The following is a 16930-nucleotide window of genomic DNA, read 5'->3' on the forward strand; positions in this document are numbered from 1 at the left end:
CAGACAAGAGGCTAGTAACTTTCAACCACAAGAAAATGTACCAACAGTACTGAAAGGGAGAGGGTGCGATAACACCACCCTTAAACACACCAAGAGCAACAGGAATACAGAAATATTGTAAATAATGCTGAGAAGACAAAATCCAATCAGAAGGGACACTGATAGACATTGGTTCATACAGCTTCATTTAAGTTGATGGAGCTGCACTCATTTTCAGTGACTGGCTCTCAGACTATTTTAAGCACAGTACAAGTCTCACAGTACCTGGCTGAGAGGGTAACATAATGTCCAACAGTTTATGGTCACTAGATTTAATGGAGAGACCGCTAAACCCAGGCCAGCAAAGTCAAAGACAGCTGGAGCATCATCCTAACCCAGCCATGCAGTGCTGCTACAGAGAGCCATGCCCTTGCTGAACCAGGAGACAGAAATGGATCATCTTAACTCTGGCCGTTCCTGGGACTCAATCTCCTGTTTGAGAAGTTACTAATTCCTGGCCTTCCAAGACTGATTAATTGGCTCATACTTGTAGCACAGCTCAGCACACTGAGTTTAAAGCATACTGCTAATATTGTGAAGCCATATTTATGTCACTTTTGCATAATATTACAGTCAAAGGAGTCCCTGTAGTGTGAAAGTGGGGCAGGGGAGTGGCGAATTTATGCCTTGCACTAATATACACAATGATTGTAGCTGTAATTAACAAGCATTATGTAATTGGTATGGGAACAGCAATTCTGGCCTTTCACCTCTGCCATCCACAGTGTCTAAGCCTCCTTGTAAATTAATCCCATGTTCTCCATGCAAAAACATCCATTTCAGGGAAAACAAAGGGAGAGCATAGTACATGCATGAACACAGCTTTTCAGGCAGAATCATTCAGGTCATTTTACTTACAAGTTGCTTCAATGAGCTCGGGGCCCTCCCTGTTGAAAGACCTGGCAGCTCTGAAATGGACTGCTGGATCCCCTCTGCCAACCACACTGCCAAAGGCATGGCTAGAAGGCAGAAAAGACACACAGGGCCATGATTACATGGGCCATTCACTTCTAAAAGGGTGTGTTGAACAGCATGGATGATTTCTCACGCCTTGCTGTACAAATACTACAGACTGTTTTGTTAAAGAGGGTGTAGCTGGAGAGGAGGAACAATGGGTTTATGCTGCCTTGCACCTAGAGGGGGTGGGAGTGAAAGAGGGGAGTCACTGGGAGAAGTTGCAGGTTGGGGCAGGTTGTAAGAGTCACATAAACAGAGATGCTGCTGTGAGAGGGAAGTCTGGGAGACTCTGAAAAGAATAAGAAGCTTGCTTGCAGCAGGGAGCAACCCACAGCCAAGTGTCAGAGGTGATGGAAAGGAGACTTTCCTTGGAATCCAGAGGGTTCTGGGCAGTCAGGAAGTTACAAGCAGCTGCTAGACTGAAAGCCAGCATGGGATAAAGGGCTCAGCCCATAAGAACACAGAAGATGATTCATCTGTGGGTCTTTTCTCTTTGAATCTTTTAAGCAGCAGTGCTAAGGACTTAAGAGTTTATATTTCCATATTCTAATAAAGCCCAGATATTGACATAACATTTTTTCTCCTCCATTTTTGGTGTTATAATTTTGAAGAAAAGCTAGGGTACTTTCCTGCTAGTCTCTAATCCAGGGTTGCCCCCAAAACTGTGAAAAAAACAGTTATCCAAATAAAGTGCCAAAAGTACTCAATTCAAAATGCTTTTTGAAAAAGAATAGTCAGAAACCACACTAGAGGAGAAAGCAAAGATCTTTCTCACTAGCACAAAGAGAACCTCCCTTACCCAAACCGAGTTTCCTTTCTTCTTTTTCGAAGGAGAATAAGAGCCAAGGCAACCGCCGTGACCAGAGCTGTGAGAATGCCTAATGCCACAGGAACCCAAGACGTCCCATAAGGAGGTTGTCTCTGGCCACCTAGATGATGGAGAAAACACCAGTCAGGAAACAGAAGACAATCAATGGTAAACAGAGCATACTGAGATATTTCTTCTTTTTGCTTTTAAATGGAAAAGCCATGCTGCTGGATCTGGTGTACACAGTGGATCATTGTAGACTGGAATTTGGCACAAACAGCTACTCAGTCAAGCATCAGAAAAGCTGGCTGTTTCACACAGCAAAGGCAGTGCAGATGCATCCAGTTATCAGAACCTATTCTTAGTTTTGAGCCTCAAGAAAGTAAAAGGTGCTGCTTCAGATTATACTACTTTACATGAGCTCACGAGCCGGGGTGCTTTAAACTGGAGTCTCAGGACAAAAAGTTTGCTTCATACAAGCATTTCTGGGCAGGTTGCACCTTGTTTGAGGCAGCCAGCAGAACCTTGACCAGGCTACACAGTACTGCCTGAATGCCGACCAGATAACATTTTGAAAAACAACAGAGAAAGACAATTGCCTCATTGCAATCTGGTTGAAAATATTTGCATTTCCCCTCTCACCCCTCCCACAAAGAGAAGCACCCTGTGGGACGTGGTGTTGGTGGTAACTTCCCAATGTTGTTGGTTGGTTGTAACTTCTCAATGTCTCTCTACCAAAGAAAAGGTGAATTTTAAGAAGTGCCCTGTGACTCAAGAACTAAGTTAGCCAGCATGCAGGTTCCAATTCTGGTCTAATATTTGCTCCCAGAATATGTATACTTTTGACTACAAACTGTCTACAGAAGAAATGGAGATGCTGCCAATCTGAATAAGCTGCCGGGGAGGAAGATAAGCAATATGGTTATGAATAAAAGAGTATTATCTATGCTTGGCAACCAACTGATAAATTAATCCAATTCCCTGAGAGATTTCTTCTCCAAATACAATTACTAAAGTTTAAATGTGAATTTGAATGGGTTTATTAAAATCTAGGATAGCCCTCATATCACCAAATTGTTTAAAAGCAAACAAGAACAGGTAACAGATCCCTATGCACCTCCTGCATCTTGATGCTCCCTTGCTCACCTTCAGCAGTTGGCTGTGCTTTACCAGAAGCTAAGGAAGAATCATCTGTTGACGATTTAAGTAATCCTATTGTGTTATATGTCATAAGAGTATAAGTAAACCTGTCCTTAAAAGAGATTTTAGGTTAATGGGCTGAGATTTGGATGAACCTCTGCACAGACGTATGTGAAAAGGAGTCAGACATCCTTACTGGCAGAGTTCTGGCAGACAAAAGGCTTCTAAGGCTTGATTACTAGTTACATTGTCAAGCCTAATCCAAGTTTTTAAAGAAGCAATATTAGTCTAATAAACAGGTAGAGTTTAAGGAAACAGAATTCTGGTCCACTGAGGAAGCAGACTAGTACTTCTCCACTTAAAACAAATTATCAGAGCATTAGCACCTGTTTTCCAGCATCTTATCTCCTTCAGCGATTCACATATTCTTTTCCCACCCAGAAGGCTTTATAGGCTCTGGGTTGTACGATGCTCCCTCTTGCTGCACCTTTTGACCCAGCCTTCAACACTGTTTATGAGGGAGAGGGATCAGAAACAGAAGTGGAATGAAAAGACAAGAAAAGGTAACTCCAACCATCTGCACAATGCCCAAGCCAATCATTTGGGCTGTTCCTGTCAAACAATCAGGGTAGAAACAATTAACAGCACTGATGTAAAAGGTCCTCTCTGATAGTTAACGATAAGGTTTCCTTCCCCCTGTGGTGAGACAAACCTCTCTCTGCCTGTTTTTCTAGTCTCTCACTGCTAGCTGGCCTGGTGAGAAAGCAGGGATTTAGGTCTGGGCGGGGTCCCTCCAAGAGAAGGATGGATGTAAACAAAAAAAACCCACCCTAAATTACTCTCCCTGTTTCTAAACCACTATGAATCAGGAGGCCATCCAACAATTTATAGCAAATGTGTCAGAAATAGAAAAGAATGTTGAAATTCACTGCTTCTTTTCTGCTGCCCCACAGATCATTGCTTCCCACTCCTGCCACTGAGCTATAGAGGATGGCTGCAGCCCAAGCAAAGACTGAGTTGCCTCTCCTCCCCCAACTCTGTCTCGCTCTCATCTCCTGCAGCCCCTTTTCCAGCCGGCATATGCCTTAAGACTGCACAAAGCAGAGAGAAGACAGTATTATTAGATGAGCTTAAATGAGTATTTAGAAGTCTTTTGACAATGAAAGAACCCCTTTTATTTCTGTAGCAGGTTTTATATTACAAAGGTGTGCAAAGAATGTAATCCAAGAGTCTTTTCCTGCATAAAATCATAAAGATTACAGATAGGAAAAAGCTATTAGACAATTCTGTTCCTCTCTCTGCAATGAAAGAGAGAGGTTTCTACTGAGAGTGTTTCTGAAAATATTAAAACAATCTTTGTTAATAGTGCACAAGACCTCTGCATAAGCAGAGTGGAGCTCCCACTAGCTTTGCTGTGATGACAAATACGACTTAAAGTTTATACAAGCTTAGTCATCCTTACTGCCGCACTGGGAGCTGGTCAGAAACCACCCCTGGCATTTCTCACATAAAGCAACCAGTGCCAGTTTGCTATTTTAGGAAAGGAAGTGACTTATATTTTCTATCAGGCCTCAACAAAACTGCAGCCTTTCTGCAGCTCTGCTGTTTAAGGCCTGTCAGTGTTTTCACAGTGAACCTTTATTTCCAGCCTGTTATGCTTGTGAAGAAATACATGCGCTTTCAGTCAGCATTTGGCCAAAACAAGCACCATTCCTGATGCTACTTATTTTGAAGTGGTTTGTAAATAAAAACAAACAAACATATTATGCGTTCAGGATTATCCCATTTCAGGTTCCTGTAAAATGCAAACCCTATACGTTCCCTGGGGCTTCTTGCCAGTGCTGGCCATTTTCCAAAGGGATCTTCTAGTCCTTTCAGGTACTTTTCTCTGTATTTGGGTGCCACAGAAAATACCCGAGCAAAAAGCAGGAGAAAAAACATGGATGGAGCTGACGCCCAACCTCTAGTAGAGTCAGCTCTGGACCTCCGCACTCCTTCATTCTGCTTTAAATAATTTGAGGGCTTTGATCCCACAGTGACTGTGTGCTCACACATAACCATCAGTACTGACTTCATCACGGGCACCAGGTTGCCAAAGAGCCTTTCTGAGTAACGTGCGCATTAAAGGCAGCATTAGATGCACTACTGCAAGAAAGGCTACAGTTCTCTCCTGGCTACTCTGCCCCTATCCCCCACCTCCTGCTTGTCTTGGAACCCCACTCTGGGTTCACCCTGCCATGCCTAAGTGTGGAGGGATCAGGAGGGATCAATGTCCATGTGATTCCTCAAAAGACATGTGGGAAGAAAAAGCAGCAGGTGGGTCAGCATCAGCAATTAGACATTGCTGTCTCGTCCTGCCACAGGCACTGAGAACAAAACCTGAGGAGACTGTGGGATTTTTGCATGATCGCACCTCACTGACTTCTTATCATCAATCTGTATTTTTATTCAGAACATCTTCCTCTTAGTTGTTTCATAGTTTCCTTCACAAGCAACATTCTTCTCTCCCATCTCCCCATATACCATCTTGCCCTTCTCCACAGCCTGACTCCCATTTCCTATTCACTGTGAAATACAAGCAGCATGCAAACCAGCGCAGATGAGCCTAACTGCCCTTTATCACTAGGAATGCACTCCACACATGCATGTTGTTTGCTCCCAACACAAACCCTTCCACGTGGTCCAGATTGCATGGTACAGCTTCTATACCATCATCTCCCTCTTCTACCAGTAGCTCAGCTTTTCCATGGAGAGAGGTAAACTGGTTTAATATAAACACATTCAGTAAAACCATCACAAAACCCCCTGTGGCCATGGTTTCAATCAGGCTCAACAGAAACTAGTCAGGAATGGCTTCAAATTAAATCAAAGAAGAGCACCTATGTTAGAGAAGTTTTATGTCACATTTACTCTTGTAAATTTACACGAGTAAATGTGCGTGGCTTAAGCCTGAATGAAGGATTTCAAACCTTCATTTGCACCTTTTCTATTATGCCTCCCCTTGTCCTGCTCTGCACTAAGCACAGCAAAAGCCTGTTAAAGAAGACACGGTAGTGGCCAGAAGCTGTTTTGTTTCTATCAACTCTTTAAATATTATTTAATTTCTACTCTGCTTGATGAAGTGTGCTGTTGCATAAAGCCACGTGGCTCAGTCAGCTGTAAGCACTGTAAGGAGAAGAGTCAGAGAAAAACAGCAGTCCCAGAACTTCTGACTTTTTTCGCCAAAGTGAAGGGAAGGCAGTGGACACTCACCCATGACCTCTTGGGCCTCCAGCAGGAAGAGGTCACTCCAGGGCCCGCATCCTGCCGAGTTCAGCACACACACCCTGATGATCAGGTCTTTGAGAGGATTCCACGTTGTGAGATTAGCTTTTGTATCCTGTACGATCATCTCCCCCTGAGAGCAAATGGCAACAAAGTGTAAGCTGTCTTAAAAGGAATCTAGTCTAAAACTTCACCTTTAAAACTAAACCAAAACATTACTGTGTACTTCGCTGGTGCTATAACAGGCATTGGGAGTTGTGACTCCTGTGTCCTAGTCTCAATTTTGTCACTAACTTGGGCTGTCATCTTAGGTTTCTCTTCTCAAAAATTGCTAAGAGTTTCGCAGGGCATAGGGAAGATATGAGGTTTAATGATTTCCTCCTTTGAGGTCCTTCCAGGAAAGTTGCTATAGAAATGGTTTTTTCCTGCTATTAAAAGATACACCTCCTTCTTGTGGTTTAAACACAAAGATGCACTAACATACTACACAGCATCTCACAGTTTTAATCCAAGGCAGGAGTCTGTTTGTTTTAACTTGTTGACCAAATCCCAAATGGCTGATGAATTTCATGGCCAATTTTCACTTAGGATGGCAAGGCCAACATATTTTCAGCAATTTTGTGGGTCTTCATACACTTCATTTGCAGTAAACCCATGAAGATTTGTCTGCCACCAATGACACAATGTAAATTCAATGGAAACTCAAAATATTGTCATTCAAAGTCAATGATGCTGACCTAGTATGAAGTGGGTCATGCAAAAAAGGAAACAAGTCTCTTTTCCCCCAGCTGTCTATTATTACAGGCTTGTTCATCATTAATAAGCACTGGCTAAATACATATTAAGAAGTAAGAAACCATAAGAAATGCTGTGAACTTCAAAGGCAGATAGATACCTGGGAAAGGTCAATGCTGAAGAACAAATGAAAGGCCTTCTACCCTGACAGGGTCATTTCAACTCCCTACATAGTGTAAATGAAATAAAAGAATCCACAAACTTCTTTCTGTGATTTACAGTATAACTCATTCACTTGTTAAATACACCTCTGCTGCTAGTATTTGGAAAGCCAAGTCCCTGTCACAGAAGAGAGAAAGCCCAGATCCTGCACTGTCTGAGCTGTCTTTGGGACAGCAGTAGAAAGAAGCAGAGACTAACTGAACTCTCTCTCTGTTGTCTTCGTTGTACAAGGAACGGCAGAGAACTGGTCTGTCTGCAGATGAACGTTCAAGTGTAGGAATTCTGGATATGCCAGGAAGGGAGAAAAGGGTCTCAATCTTGAGGCCAAATACTGAGGAGTTTTTACAGATCAGAATAGATCCATTTACACAAAAGCAATGTCAGCAATCTAGTCCCCTAGTATGGATAAGGGATGAGGGACCTTAATGCCTAGAAAATTTAATATGAACATTCTCCAACTCTGTGCCCAATGGCTCAGCTCCCCTCTTGATCTGTTACCTGAGTTACATTATCCTGAATCCACTCCAGCCTGTATCCCAGGACATTTTCTTTCAGCACATCTGGAGCCACACCTTCCCACTCCAAAATCAGACCAGGATCTCTTTGGATAACATGGATATTTTGTGGGGTGCTGCTTGGAGCTGAAAGCAGAGGACAGAACACAATCACCCTAGGCAGGAAAATAAGGCACTATCCACACTGAAAATGGCTGAAAAGACAGTTTCACCCTCTTTCCTGAGATCAGCTGGAAGAGAAAGTGTGAGTGGAGAGAACAATTTCTGCAAGCCACCAGCACTACGTTTGCTTCAAGTGGAGAAGATAAGGTTGGTCAGCATCTCTTGTTTCCTTCTGAGACCCCAAGAATCTCAGAGAGTGAATGGGACATATGCCCAGCATACAGAAGCCCCATGGCTGGATCAACTTGTGTATCATGCATCATTGCTGTCAACCACATTTGACGGCATATTATTATTTTACATTAGGCGTTAGGAGACCCTTAGAGTGGACAAGCAATCTGACAGTGTAACATTTCCTGTGTTTCAGAATTAGCAGGAGGAGTTCGATGAAGTTTATCATCACCTCTTTTTCAGATTCAGAACTGCTTTCCTGTTCTTGTCTATTATTTGCTTACCAAGCTCCAAGGTCTGGAAATAAACCCTGTCGGTGAAAGGGGAGCTGCCCATCTCATTGCTGCACTGCACACGAACGCTGTAGTTGGTGGAATGCTTCAGGCCTTGCATACCGTAGGCAAAGGGTGGCACCGGGGTGACTTCAGTGGAGACCTCCTGGCCGCCTGGTGACTCAGCTACCTGTGCCAAGAGTGAAATGGAGAAGACTGTTACTGTAAGCCATATGACTAACGGGTCCATAGGGATAAGAATCCATTTCATGGTTAGTTTAGGAATGTGTAAGAATAGATATGGTACCAGTGGCGTTTAAAATACTGAAAAGGGAGTTGTCAAACTAAGCATCATGACCCACGCCTTTATTTGGTTTAAGTGACATCACTCTCCTAACTCTGGCAATACAACAATTTTCCACCAGCTGAAAATTTGGTTCCATATTTTAAAACGTTTCCTTACCTATGTCACAAATTCTACAGTTGATTATCATTTCCTTTAAAGAAAACTATATGTGCTTGTTGCTTTGAGTGACAGCAGCTGGCTTCTGAGGTTTGTCTCAATTTGGGCAATGAAAATTGGTAGATCAACTTCCCTGTTGCCTAGTGTCACCTTTTTCTCAACTCCTTTTTCAGAAGTTTGTATATTTACAGTTTTGTAGTGGATTAAAGACATGGTAGACACTGGTGGCTTGGTTCAACTAAACTGTTTCAAATCAAAAGGAAAAGAAACTTTTTACCACTCCTGCAACTGTTCTTTTTTTTTTTTTCGCCAAATCTGAACTTTTAAGCAACAGGAATGTCAATTTAAATCTGATATCACTGTGTACTTTTAATGCACAGGCAGATTCAACATTCCTGCTTTTGTACTGACGATAGCAGAAATCACTGCATAGCTCCCAGGCTCAGCCCATCTTTCTTCTCAAGTGCATGTGAAATAGCAAAGCTGGAAGTAAAAGCAAGGTGTACTGACAAAGGTGAAACCCTCATGTGGACTTTATATTCTTTACATAGCAGTCTTTCGCCCTTTCTCCGTACCCTTCTGCTCATTCTCATGCATACTTTTGGCCCACTGATTTATTTGGCTAATGAAAAGGAAGAATCTCAAGTTTCCTTAACAGAAAAGCATATTGTTGTCATTATCAGTGTCATTCAATGCAGGAAAAAAAACAAGCAGACTTTTGTGTAAAACCCTGTCGGTTTGATGATGTGTTTCTGTTCAAGAGTCTGAAGAGTCGGTGCTCTTATATCTGCCCCCTTTACGCCCTGGAACATGGCTTGTGTTAAGCCAGTAAACACGGCGATTCTCTACCCTGTACCCAGAAGCAATCTGCCTGTCTGACCATTGTGCTTTTGGGGCACCTGCTGCAATTCCTGAGTGCCAGAAAACCATAGCCAAGTTTCAATCGCCCTTCTCTTTCTGGGAGGCTCCGAGCAGAAGTGCAATCGTGAGGAGCCAGGAGCATGTGCATTTTTACATGGAAACGTGGGTCAATGTCTCTCACAAAATCTCTCAATGTGGGAGACAGAGGATGCACAGCTTTCTGTCAGTGGAGGGTTATTGCCAAGTTACCCTGCTCCCAGATCCAAACGCAGGAACTTTGTCCTCCCCAAATAGAACAGAAAAGGCTTAGAAAAGGGGTGAGAAACTGCTGAGTGGACAGAAACTGAGCTGCTCTGATTCAGCCTCTTTTCCATATGTCCCATCCTCCCCACCCCTGCCCCTGCCAAAAGTGAGAGGGGGAACTCAAACCCCAGGGTGATTAGCATTGCAGCATGCAAGCCAGAGAGAATAGGCTGTTCCAACTGGAGATAACTGGTATTGTAAAACAGAGGAAGAAAACCATTTTCAACTGTGAACAAGAACAGAACCAGCAACAAAACCCAGAGACTGGGGCCAGCTATATTGAGGCATTCTTTCCACCAGTGAGTTAAAACAAGATGATGGTTTCTTTTACTTTATGAAAGGGAACAAGTATGAAAGCATGGAATCTCTGGTTTCCTCCCCACATAAAAAGAAGACTGCAAGCAAATTAGCTAGGCTGCTTCCTTGTGTTTATAATCCTCTACATAGTTGGCAAAACCCCATAGAAATTCCACTCCAGCTCACATTGCTGCTGTAATCAGGTAAGGAAAGCATAGGGGCCCAATATTCACACCTGGCAGATAAATCTACGAGGAATGTGCCTAGCTGTGTTTGCACAGCCTGCTTCCAGGAATCACCATTTCTTTTTGACACTTGGCTACCAGCTGTTTGATCTGATTTTACAGTTAAGTGTGCAATGCTAGAAACTAACTCTGCCAAAGTTGGACATGTACCATTGTTCCCAGGAACCTAAAGAAGCAGTCCCATTTTTCAGAGATGTGAGCACCCAGCACACAGTAGAGCTAAAGGATATTATTACCCTTCATTTTATGGGCAGAATTGGTCTTTGACAATGGAAAACCAATCAAGATTTAGAGGCAGGGCTTAAAATTACTCTGAAACATTAAAATAGGCCTGACTTTGTATCAAAAAGCCCAATCTGTCTTCTGCCTCCATCATTCCCACCTTTCCTGTACCAGATCCTACACTTTGCAAGCTCTTCATCCCTTGGGCTTACTGGTATGTCTGGATGCCAGCATTTCCTCTGGCACTGCAAAGCACAGGGCTGAGCTGGCATGGGAGTCACAGGTCACCGCACTGCACTGGAGCAAGTTACCACGGGCCAGCTGCTCCACGCTAGCAGGACGGGTGAGCACCCTGCAGCTACTCAAGGGCACTTCTCATAGAGTGATGTGTGCTTCGTACGTGCTGCAGCGTAATAGTCTGCATGGAGTAGCTGCCACGGAGCAACTGATGTGATAACCTGCCAGGAGGGAGAATGGTGCCAGTCTCAAATTCCCAACTGGACACTTCAAGCTCAAAACTTCATGCCCTGCTCTTTGGCACCTATATGTGCCCCGAGTTGCACCCTGTTATGTTTCCATGTTTTAAAACTGTGGAATAAGAATTCAAACACTGCCACAAAGCAGTTAGGAGAGCAAAAGATGGCCCATGGAATGTCGTGGCTCAGGGGAGTCCCATTCTTCATGCAGGGCAGGGGACAATCCAGAGGGGTCATACCTGAAGAGTGCAAGAATGGAGGGGTGCGCGGCCATCAAATCCTGGCACCCAGACCACGCTGGCATTGCTGCTGGTGACTTGGCTTACAGTTACATTGAGAGGCGGGAGAGGCATGGCTATAAAGGAAACAAAGAGACCTTTCAGTATACACAGAACTGAGCAGGTATTCACATGGAAATGGCAGAGGCTTGAGGCTAGAAATTATGCAATGAAATCACTAACAGAAATGGCACAATATCACAACTTTAGAGTGTCCCTGACTGTTGTGAATGAAACGATTATTTTAACATTGAACAAGCTATTGGCACCCGTTCTTTAACAGTCCAGCATACTTGCTTGATGCATACAGGCAGCAGTTGATCTCTTTGATAGCAATGCCAGCGTGTGATGTTCACACCTTCGCTACTCAGCCCTCTTCCCTGCCCCCTCCATTGCAAGGCATGACCCAGCCCTGCACACACAATTGCCTGTGGTCCTACATTGTGAACCAAATCAGGGCTTTAAAATCCCTCCCCCGGTTCTCAGTCCAGCCTCCAAAACCAGCTCTGCCAGCACAAGTCACAGGGTGGTTTGCTGTAGTGACCCGAATACCCTGCAGCTGGATTTGCAGTGGACTGCTTCTTGCTGTGAAAGCGCTGCCTCCAGGTGTCCACTACAAACTCTTCCTGCAACACCCTGGGATGGAGCCTGGACTGAAAACTGTGCCTCCTTCAGCCTTGGGATGAATAAACTCAGAAAGCACTGTGTTTTGTAGAGGGGCAATTCGAGGCAAAGGGAGTGCCTGTTACATGGTTGATACCACACTACAAATTAAGGGCAGAGCCAGGAACAAAATCAGGATTCCCAGACTAGCCATTTAATCAGATGTTTGTGCTTGCCACCACCAAAGAGCAGCACCAGAGCCCTACCCCTCTGCTCTGGCTCTGACCAGACACCTCCATTACTGCAGGGGTCTCTTGCTGTCGCATTAACTTGGACTCTTCGGCTTCCTTTCAGGATCCTCAATGCTTCCCTTTGCCTTCTCTTTTCCTCCCATGTAATACCACATAGTTACTTCCTATTCTTCCCGATATAGCCCTCACCATCTCTTTTTCACTCCCGAGTCTCTCTCTTTATTTAGGCACCTCGCTCCTGAAAAAATTACCAACTTCATGAATACTAACCTTTCCCCTGACCTTTTGCTCATTTAAAAAAATCCTATGTTGCTGCCACGAGTAATACTTTTCCTGCAGCACCTCAACAAATTGTATCCTCAGGAGTCCTCTTCCAAAAACCCAACAGTCCTGAGGACAAGGCTCTGCCTACAGACCAATCTTCCACCTCTCCTGAGCTGTATCCAGTGGAAAGCAGCAGTGGAAAAGTAATTGCAAACCAGGATTCCTCCAGCTGCGTCTTCTACTCTGCCAGAGAGCACCTTTGTCTCTCACGGCACTGAGGACAACCACAGTACTACCTTTGGCATCTCCACAGAGCCATCTTGCAGGAGAAATGCAAAGACCAAAGCCCCCTCCCAGGTTTCTACAGAGGGCCTAGAGGAGAGGATGCGGCAGGGGACAGATAGTGTCACAGATTAACCCTATAAAGCCTTTGTTGTCTGGTTAACTAATTACCAGGACCCAGGGCAGGGAGCTGCCACCTAGATAAGAACCCTGTGCGTGGGTGGGAGGTGGGGCAGCAGAGCATGGGTCTGGGATGGAAGATGGGCAATGAGTTCTTTGCCTTTCACTGAAAGGTCTTTGTGAGTTAACTGAGACTTTTCTGTGTCTTGGTTTCTTTCCCTTTTGATGTTGGGTATTCAGATTTGTAAGCTCTTCTGGGGGTGGGGGAGCTTGCTTTCACTGCTTACTTGGATATCATTGAAACATTGCCCTTAACTCAAGTCTTTTGTAAACACAACTGTAACTTTTGGGTTTAGCAACATGTAATTTTCAACACTGGATGGCAGGCGCAAAGGAGGTGCAGCTATACCACCAGTGAGAATAAATAATCACCTGCTAACACATCCAGGCTGTAATGGTGACAGCCACTGAAGAGGGTTGGCTTGCTAGGACCTTCCTCTAACTCTGGAATTTGTAGAAGGGACAGATGCCTCTCCCCATCATCCGTTGGGAAAAAACTCTGGGTGGCTGTTTCCCGTCGTGCTCTGAAACACGCGATACAACCCTGAAAGTCTTAGCCGTGCACATGAAGGAGAGCAAAACCAGTCTGAAAACAGGACCTTGAGTGTTAACATAATGAGAGTTAACTTCCTCTGTGCTTGTAGAGTGGCTGGAACAATGGGGCTTTGTACACGGCTGGGGACTGTGGGCTACAATAACAGTAATTTTCTGCTTGGAGTACACCCAGCACATTGTGGGCACTACAGAGAATAGATAATGAACAACAACAGCAGCAAATAGGAAGAAATGTTAACAGTTTGTAAATGCCCTAGCAAAAATATTTGCCTCTGGAAACACAGAAGAAACAAATTGTTTAATAAATTGTAGAAAGACTTGAGTCCTCATTAGCAGATGGATCTGTGTAAGAGAGGAAGGCCCTGATCATGCATGTTCGGACAACTACTCCCAGGGGTAATTTCATTGAAGTCTACATCTTCATAGGATCAAGGGCTAAAACATTACCTGGGCCTGCTACTGCTCCTACTCATGTCCTTGTTAGGAGCTTTGCTTTAGTTTTAACAGAGGTTGTACTAGATCTTCAAAACTTCTGCTCTTTAGAAGAGTCCCAGCACTTCCCTAAGTTTATAACTACTCTTTCAGATATATCTTTGAGGTATTACAGTTCACACTTTTACAACTACAGCACTGGACTTGCTATCTAAAGCCTGTTTCTTCTCTCTAGAACATGCCACTTGCTGACGTAACATTTGCCACATCACTTAAGCTTGCTCTTCCTCAGCTCTATAAAGCGTGTGTGTGCGCACACAAGTGTGTGGTGGTGATACATCCCTCCAAAATAGGTTGTGTACCTTCATTAGCTGATGACTGACCCCTGTGGAGCACTTTTGGCTAAACGTAACTGCTGGGAAATGCAAGAATTCTGAGGCCTTTCCCCCATCATCTTATTAATGGTTAAAAAAAAAAAAACAAACCTCTGTTAACATTAAAAAAAAGAAAGAAGCTTGTTTATGCTAAATGTTATTTCAGATTATGGCTTGATGAGATTTTTTTTTAAAGCATAATAGCTTTGTGAACTAAATTCTATCCCAGGATAAAAATATCCATAGAAGATATATTCCACAATAACTAATTCCCCTGTGTAGACAAGCCTTCAAGGCAACAACTCCAAACATTTTTAATTAAGTTATAAATCTTACTAGTCCAGCATACTGCATTCTTGGCACAGCAGTAACCACAATGTCCTGAAGAAAAATACACTGTAAGAGCAGTAGATCTACAGCTGGATTTTAAGCTATCCTTTAATGAACATTAGCTAATACAACTGTGAGTTCTGATAGAGACATAAATGCTTGCTCTTATTTGTGCTCAGCAATAAGCTACCACTTGGAACAAATGATTTTTGTGACGTGCCTCTCCTGGAACTGATAATCATGTCATTTAATGTGCATGAAAGAATGACTAAAAATTCAAATGCAGAAGCATCTCAACATGAAGAGGAGGGGAAGAGCTGATTGCTCTGATTATCCCCGTTTCAGTCACCTGGAGGAACAGAGGAAAAGTGACATCAACTTAGGGACTTCCAAATGGCAACTGGTCATGCAAAGGCTAGGAATTACTTGTTTTGAATTAGTTTTTCAAGAACAAAGAATTAAAAAAACCCAAATCCATAAAAACAGTGTGGATGAGCGGACTTTACTGGCCACTGGTGATCGCTTTCCTTGTCTTTTTTCAGCATCTAATGTGATGCCAATAGAAGCAAGCAGAAGTAATGGCCTCTTTAGCTCTAACGAGACCCATCTATCTCCAAGAAAGAAAGATTTCCCCAGCTACAGATTTATATCCAGCTTCATCTCTCACAAACAATTTGACTGTTCTGACTCTCTCCTTTTCAAGGAAAAACTGTTACTTGACATCACATTTCCACTCCTGGGTCAGATGTGGTTTATTTTCAACAGCCCGGTATACGGCCCTGCATAGCAAGCGGGAACTGCCATTAGAGCACAAAGCATTGTTTCAGCTGCTGAGAGCTCCAACCAGTGCTGGTTGCTGGCAGCTTTGAGACAACCCCTTGCATTAAGGTGCCCTACTTTTCCTCCCCAAAGAGCAAACCCAAGTCCCTTGCCCATTCTCTTGCACTCTCTCACCTTTAATTTGAACAGTGGCTGTCCGAGACGAAGACAATCCTTTTACGTTGTGAGCTTCGCAGGAGAAAACTGTGCTTTGATTAATACCTGGAGATCAGCCAAGAAAAGGAAAGGAAACACAAACAGCTATGTAATCCAGCTTCAACCTTCAGCAGAATTTCAATTATGTGTGACATGCAGCTCAAGCTGTACAGGCTATTGGAGGGCTGAGCTGGGTGCCAATCCAAGGCACGTGGATTTCAGTGTAATTAAGGTGCTAAACACATTTTTAATGGAGAGAGTATGGCAATGTAGAAAACCTTCCACGGGAGCTTCAGAAAGCACTGAAAAAGAAGGATGAATCTGGCAGAACAGCAGCTCACATTGCTCAGTTAGTAATGTCCACTCATTCTGGTGAGCGTCTTTGGAGCAAGGATCATGCTGAACCGTGTGCTTATACAAAGCCCCAATGCTCTGGACATCAGCCTGCCACCAGAGCAACAACCATCTTCTAACTGGGCTATAAGCCCAGGCAAACTTCCAACCAGACACTGCAGATTTCAAGCTAATGCCCACCTGTCCCTCACCTTGCATCAGACTTTTCAAGACACGCAAAGGAAGGGGAAGTAAAATGCTACCGCAACAGCACTGAGGCACTTTCTAGGGGTGATATAAGTGAGGATTACGCTCCCTCTCTTCTGTAAGTATCCATCCATCCCACAGGGCCTGAACATGGCATCATACTGATGTCCAGCTGCTCCAAGATGCATAGAGGTATTGCTACTTAATCAGAATTGAGACAGATTTGCAAAGCTGCCTGGAGAAGTGTGTCCAGCATACGCTTTCACTTGACTTGGCCCTCAGTTGCCTTAGAGGGCTCTAGCTAATAAAAATTAAGGACTAACACACTATGGGCATACAGTTTAGGAGGGAAAAAGATTTCAGAGCTGCATGGAGCAGCTTGCACAATATCTGCCTTTGCCCTTTGATTCATCTCCCAAGCCCGAGATTAACAGCATTGCGAAGAAGGTGTAGTGGAAGAGAGGAGAGACTGCTATAAAATGAAAGAGCAAGTATTTTAGCTTCTTCCATTCACCCCAGTGAACCAGAGGAAAATGCTTCCAGCAGGCTGAAGGCCAGGCAGCAGAGCAGAGCAGCACCTGATGTGGTAGGCATGTCCCAAAGACAGAACCAAACACAACCCTGCCCTGAGGAAAACACAAAACACACCACAAACCAAGATCTCCTTGCTCTCTCGTGCATCGCCAGCACTGCTTTCCAAATACAACAATCCTT

General features: G+C 43.9%; 1 protein-coding gene across 8 annotated transcripts in view; it reads right to left on the minus strand.

Moving 5' to 3' along the window:
- Positions 1-16930, minus strand: part of TYRO3 (TYRO3 protein tyrosine kinase) — a 44087-nt gene that overhangs the window by 14107 nt on the left and 13050 nt on the right. For 7 of the 8 annotated variants that reach the window (XM_069784429.1, XM_069784428.1, XM_069784422.1 and 4 more), the window contains 7 exons: positions 15656-15742; positions 11392-11507; positions 8298-8475; positions 7664-7806; positions 6197-6341; positions 1796-1925; positions 898-998 (listed from right to left, as the gene is read on the minus strand). In XM_069784429.1, the coding sequence (XP_069640530.1) occupies positions 898-998; positions 1796-1925; positions 6197-6341; positions 7664-7806; positions 8298-8475; positions 11392-11507; positions 15656-15742 (900 nt within the window). The remainder of the gene's footprint in view (positions 1-897; positions 999-1795; positions 1926-6196; positions 6342-7663; positions 7807-8297; positions 8476-11391; positions 11508-15655; positions 15743-16930) is intronic. The other variant, XM_069784425.1, reaches the window with a different exon arrangement.

This window comes from Haliaeetus albicilla, chromosome 5 (assembly GCF_947461875.1).
Source record: "Haliaeetus albicilla chromosome 5, bHalAlb1.1, whole genome shotgun sequence".
Lineage (NCBI taxonomy): Eukaryota > Metazoa > Chordata > Aves > Accipitriformes > Accipitridae > Haliaeetus > Haliaeetus albicilla.